Here is a 5,408-nt window from a genome sequence, read left to right as displayed (position 1 = left end):
GTCTTTTAAAAGTTTAGTCTTCCTCTAGTGACCCCAAAACTCAGGTTTGTTCTTCACATGGGCAGCCCCCGTTCATGCAAACCGACTTTTTGGTCTGTGGTATCTTTAGACCTTCATAAACTCAAAGGGAATGCAAACTGCATATGAGATGACTGTACTTCCATAAAAACCAGTGGAATTACAGCAGATCGACTCATTTTGCTAAAATTTCCAACTCTGTAGAGAAAAACATTACATTCAAAGAAAGAAATCCTAATGCATACAAAAACATTCTGAGCTAAGTAACAGTAACACAGGTAAGATTCAAGCAGGCTTGAGCAAAACTGTCTACTATTACTGCATAGACTATTCAGGGCTAACTGCCTGACATCACTGCAGAATATTGTCCTGGAACTTGAAGGACAAAGACGTTTGTCTTGAGCCTTGGCCCCAGCATATACAGAGTATGACACATAAGATATTTCAAAGACAAAATCATATGCAAACCCGGAAGGAACCATTCCCTACCCACAGTGACTTTGATGTGGATCAGAAAAAAATGGCTGTCATCATGTGTCCCCCCAAGTAGAAATATCTGTAGCTTTTTCAGTTTGTATCAGAATAGATTTTAGTTCGACATGAGAATTCTATCGAATTATTTGGAAATCATGTCTTTGGAGACAAATAATTTATTTTCCTTCTAAAGGTGAATTGCATTTCCTTTTGCTAGAAAAGGTTGGCAGTGATGTGATTTTTACTTAGTGATATGAGATTAACTGCGGTGGCCATCTGGTGCCTTCATGTCAGACTGGTATCTATATACCCATGCTCATTCTACGTCATATTGAAATTATCGATTTCCCTCTTTCCAGCATCCAGCAACATCTGACTTCTTCATGAATGACAGGGCTTAAATTTCATGATTGTACTCTTCTTACCCAGGACAGGTCTGAGAAAGAGAAACAGTGTGTGGGAAACCGCATGTAAGGATTTATGCACACTGAAAAAAACTGCTGTGACACGCGAGGGCCATGCTTCATTTAGGAGATGTCTGGGTAAACAAGGAGAGGAAACTGACACCCATCGACTGACTTGTTACATATCAGAGACTGAAGTAGACCAACTGGAAGTGCCTGGGACATTTCCGCTCACAAATCTTTTTTTTTTTAATCAACTATTTGTACAGTGTTTGAAGACTGACTGTTCCCTGTAGGTAGGGCTAGTTTGTGGTGGCCGCCCGTGGTCTTCTGGATATTGTTTTGGATTAGTCATAGATTTCATTAACAAATTTATTTATGCCTTCAACTGTATACACAACTGAGTCTCAGTCATTTAAAAACACTGACTTTTTTGAGCTGGAAGAAACTTTGGATTTTATTCTAAGATAACATTTTATTATGTAAATACACATTTAAGGGACTACCCAAGCAAAACATCCTGTTAGTAATACTCATTTCCCGTATGGAATTATTAGTTAATTTGAAACCCTGACAGATTTTAGGTTCTGGAAAATTCTGCCATCTTAACATGGTCACATCAGAAAGCAGATTATTAATTCAACCATTAGAGATAAAGGGCATTCGAAGAACTTTCAAGATGTTTTTATCTGTAGTATTGTCATTTTCTTTTTTAAGTATAAGAAAGTCCAGAATCAAGTTTTAATGGAACTGTTGAGAAAACAAGGATTAATGTTGGAAAATGATAAAGTTCACAGATTGAAAAACCCTTATTAAGAGAAAAATAGTAGATAGTACAGTAAGTATAGTAATTTCAGTATATATGTGAAGAATTAGGTGGATATGAAGTTAATCTGGCTATAGTATGTTATGTCATCCCATTGGTTACTGGAATTGATTTAACTGAAGAACCGGAAATGGAACATTTGTTTATTTACTCTGGAAAAATACTTAGTACCTATGCCTGCTATGTAGCATGTCAAGCACTGGGCATGGGAGGGGTTATGGTCAAGGTGAGGACATACAGGTAAAAAAGTCAATAAACAGAAAATTGTCCACTACCACACATTAGTCCTGTCTCCAGGGATCAGTGTTTGAACATTACACAACAGTTCGATAAAAATAATGATTTGTAGCATGCCGCGTGAAGTAACGTGTGTAATGCCTGCCCCATAGTCAGAGCCATAGCAAGTGTAACCTGGTCAGTGTTCGCTCGAGGTGTGCTTACCCATGTCAAGAATCATAAATGGGAATGAACAGCTCCAACTGAAAGAGTTGGGGAAGAATCCGTGGCAGAGGAGACATTTCAAGTAAGTTTTGAAGAGAACTTAAGATTTTAAGGTGGAGAAGAAGAAAAAAGCATTGCAGGCAGAAGAGGCTGAGTCATGAAGACATAAAAGGGTGTGTTTTAGAAAATGCTTGGAGTTCAAGAGGAAAGTGGCTGGTAGGGAGGCCAAAAAGATGTGTGCGTGGCTGTTGGTTTGAATTTTAGCCATTAGGTGGGGACCACTGACTTGTTTTTCAAAGGATAGTAACATTGTGGGAGATGAACTAGAAAAAAGTGAGACAGACTAATTAGTGGTTTTGCACAGATTCAAGAGAGAAATAACTGAAATAAGACTGAATTAAGGCAGAGCTAGTGGGCATACGGGAGTGGGGCTAAGGTACAGTTTAAATGAAAAAGAATTCATTTAATTGAGAGAATTAAATGTTCTTTTGTGCTGACCGCTGTGAGGATGCTTTTACTGGCCTGATCAGGGTGGAAACTAGATTTAATGTGTTAAAGAGTTAATAGAGACTGTTTGAAGATAGACTGTTCTTTTCAAGAATTTGAGAGTGAAGTAAAGTGGGAAGGTAGTATGAATGTGACATGTTTGGGACAGGTTTTAGTGTGGATAAGATGGATAAACTTAGAGGAAGTGAATGAGTTCCATTTAAACATGGGGCATTGAGTTGCCCGTGGGACTTTCAAATGGAGTTGTGCAGTAGGCAGTTGTAAATGGATGTTGATCAGTGAGAGAGAATAGGATGCATAGATTTGAGTCATCGGTAAAAAGATGTAATTTAAATCAAAGAAGTAAGAAGTGAAGATTGGGCTAAGACCTAAGAGAGATTACTTAGTATTTGTTGGGATACATTTATTCATTTATTCATTAATTCATTATTCATTTATTCATTAATTCAACCAAAATATATTGAGCATCTGCCACGGGCCATACACACTTCTTAGCATTGAGGATATAGCATAAAACAGCGGTCCCCCAACCTTTTTGACACCAGGAACCGGTGCTCCTATGAGAATCTAATGCCTGATGATCTGAGGTGGAGCTGAGGTGGTGATGCCAGCGCTGGTAAATACTGATAAAGCTTCACTTGCTCACCTGCTGTGCGGCCTGGTTTCTTACAGGGCACGGAGCGGTACCGGTCCACGGCCTGGGGGTTGGGGACCCGTGGCATAAAAGACCATCAAGATTTCTGCTCTCACGGAGGTAACGTTAGAATAGGAGTTGGGGTGGGATGTGGAGATGCAGACGGTCACAGCTGATAAATTCCAGTGGTGGTACTCACCTAAGGTAGCAGTTGCTTGGAAATTAATTGAGATGAATTAAGATTATTTAAGAGATATATGAGCAATGGCTTAGTGTCTCCAACTGTTATGTCAAAGATAACTACACTTTTTAAATGTTTTAATCAACCTTGAGGTATAATTTACATACAATAAAACACACCCATTTAATTGTACACTTTGATGCATTTTGAAAAATGTATATAGCCATGTACCTACCACCACAGTCAAGATGGGAATATTGTGAAAAATTGTCCAGTGCCTCTTTGAAGCTTGTTTTCCTCACTTCCCCGTGGCTCCAGGCAACCGGGACATCCTTTTGTCACTTAATATTAGTTTTGCCTTTTCAGCAATTTCATAACAATGGAATCATTCAGCATGAACAGTTGTGGGTCTGGCTTCTTTGACTCATTATAATGTTTCTGAGATTCATCCATCTCGTGTGTATCAACAGTTTGTTCTTATTGCTAAGTACTAGTTCATTACATGGATATACACCACAAATGATCAGTTTACCTACTGATGAGCATTTGAGTTGTTTTCAGTTTAGGGCTATTATGAATAAAGCTGTTTATGAACATTTTATACAAGATTTTATGCAGACACGTTTTCAGTTCTCTTGGAAAAATACCTTGGCGTGGAATTGCTGGGTCACGTGGTAAGTGTACATAACAAATTTATAAGGAACTGTCAGATCTTTTGCAATGTGTTGTATCACGACTTTCTCGCCAGCAATGTGTGAGGGTTCCGTGCATCGATATGATCAGCCTAACTCTATGAAGGGCATAGTGGTATCTCATTGATATTTTAATTTGTATTTCACTGATGACCGACAACATGAGCATCTTTTCATTGTGATTATTGGCCAATTAAATCTTTGTGAAATGTCCACATCTTTTGCCCAGTTTCTAATTGTGATTTTTTATTGTTATTATTGAATTGTAAGAGTTCTTTATATACTCTGGTTACAAGCGCTTTGCCTCTGTGACTTGTTTTTACATTATCTTAGTGTCATCTTTTGAGAAGTTGAAAGGAAGTTTTCTATTTTGATGAAGTTCGAGTTTCTATTTTTTAATATAATTTTGCCATGTTGGTCCTAACTAAGAAATCTTAGTTAAGGTTGCAGTGATTCTCTCTCTCTCTCTTTTTTTTTTTTTAGACATTTTGCTTTTATGTCTAACACTAAGCTCCATTTAAAGTTAATTTTTTTAATGTATGGTATGGGTCATAGTTCACTTTTCCCAAAGGATAGCCAGCTCTTTCAGCACCGTGTATGTTAAGATATTCTGTTTATCTTCAGTTTCACCACTTTGGCAATGCTCTATCTTGGCCTGTTTTTAATCCTGCTTGGGATTCATTTAGCTTCTTAGAATGATAATATAGTGGTTTTCACTAGTTTTGAAAACTTTTGGCCACCGATTTTCAAAATATTTTTCTACCCTTTTTTCTTTCCTTTTGAAATTCTAGTTACACATATTTTGGGTTTCTCGATAATTGTCTCACACATCTTTGAAATTCTATTTTTCTCTGTATTTTGGATTATGTGATTTCTGTTGACCTATTTTCACATTTAATGATTCTTCCCTCTATCTTCTCCAATTTGCTCTTAAGCCCATATAAGAATATTTTCATTTCAATTACCATATTTTTTTTATCTATAACATATTTCCATTTGGTTCTTTTTAGGTCTGTTTGTTGAGATTCCATATCTGTACAGTTATTGAGACCGTATTTTCCTTTAATTATTTGAACATCTTTAAAATAGCTGCTTTGAAGTCTTTGTCATCTAAATCCAACATGTAGGCCCATTAGGGGTCAGTTTCTGTTGGCTGCCGTATTCATGAATGTGGCTCATTCTTTCCTGCCTTATTTTCTGCGTGTCTATAATTCTATTTTTGTTCAGAAAA

The 5,408-nt window shown here is 37.2% G+C and overlaps 1 protein-coding gene across 7 annotated transcripts in view; it reads left to right on the top strand.

Moving 5' to 3' along the window:
* STAU2 (staufen double-stranded RNA binding protein 2) overlaps nucleotides 1-5,408 on the top strand; it is a 232,365-nt gene that overhangs the window by 123,973 nt on the left and 102,984 nt on the right. Inside the window, exon 11 of one of the 7 annotated variants that reach the window (XM_023534611.1) lies at nucleotides 922-981. The exons of the other annotated variants lie outside the window; for them this stretch is intronic. Within the exon in view, the coding sequence (XP_023390379.1) occupies nucleotides 922-966 (45 nt within the window). The 3' untranslated portion in view covers nucleotides 967-981. Of the gene's footprint in view, nucleotides 1-921; nucleotides 982-5,408 lie in introns of those variants that run through there. 7 annotated transcript variants of the gene reach the window in all.

The sequence above is a fragment of the Pteropus vampyrus genome, unplaced genomic scaffold (genome assembly GCF_000151845.1).
Source record: "Pteropus vampyrus isolate Shadow unplaced genomic scaffold, Pvam_2.0 Scaffold127, whole genome shotgun sequence".
Taxonomy (NCBI): domain Eukaryota; kingdom Metazoa; phylum Chordata; class Mammalia; order Chiroptera; family Pteropodidae; genus Pteropus; species Pteropus vampyrus.
This window is presented reverse-complemented; position numbering and strand designations above follow the sequence as displayed.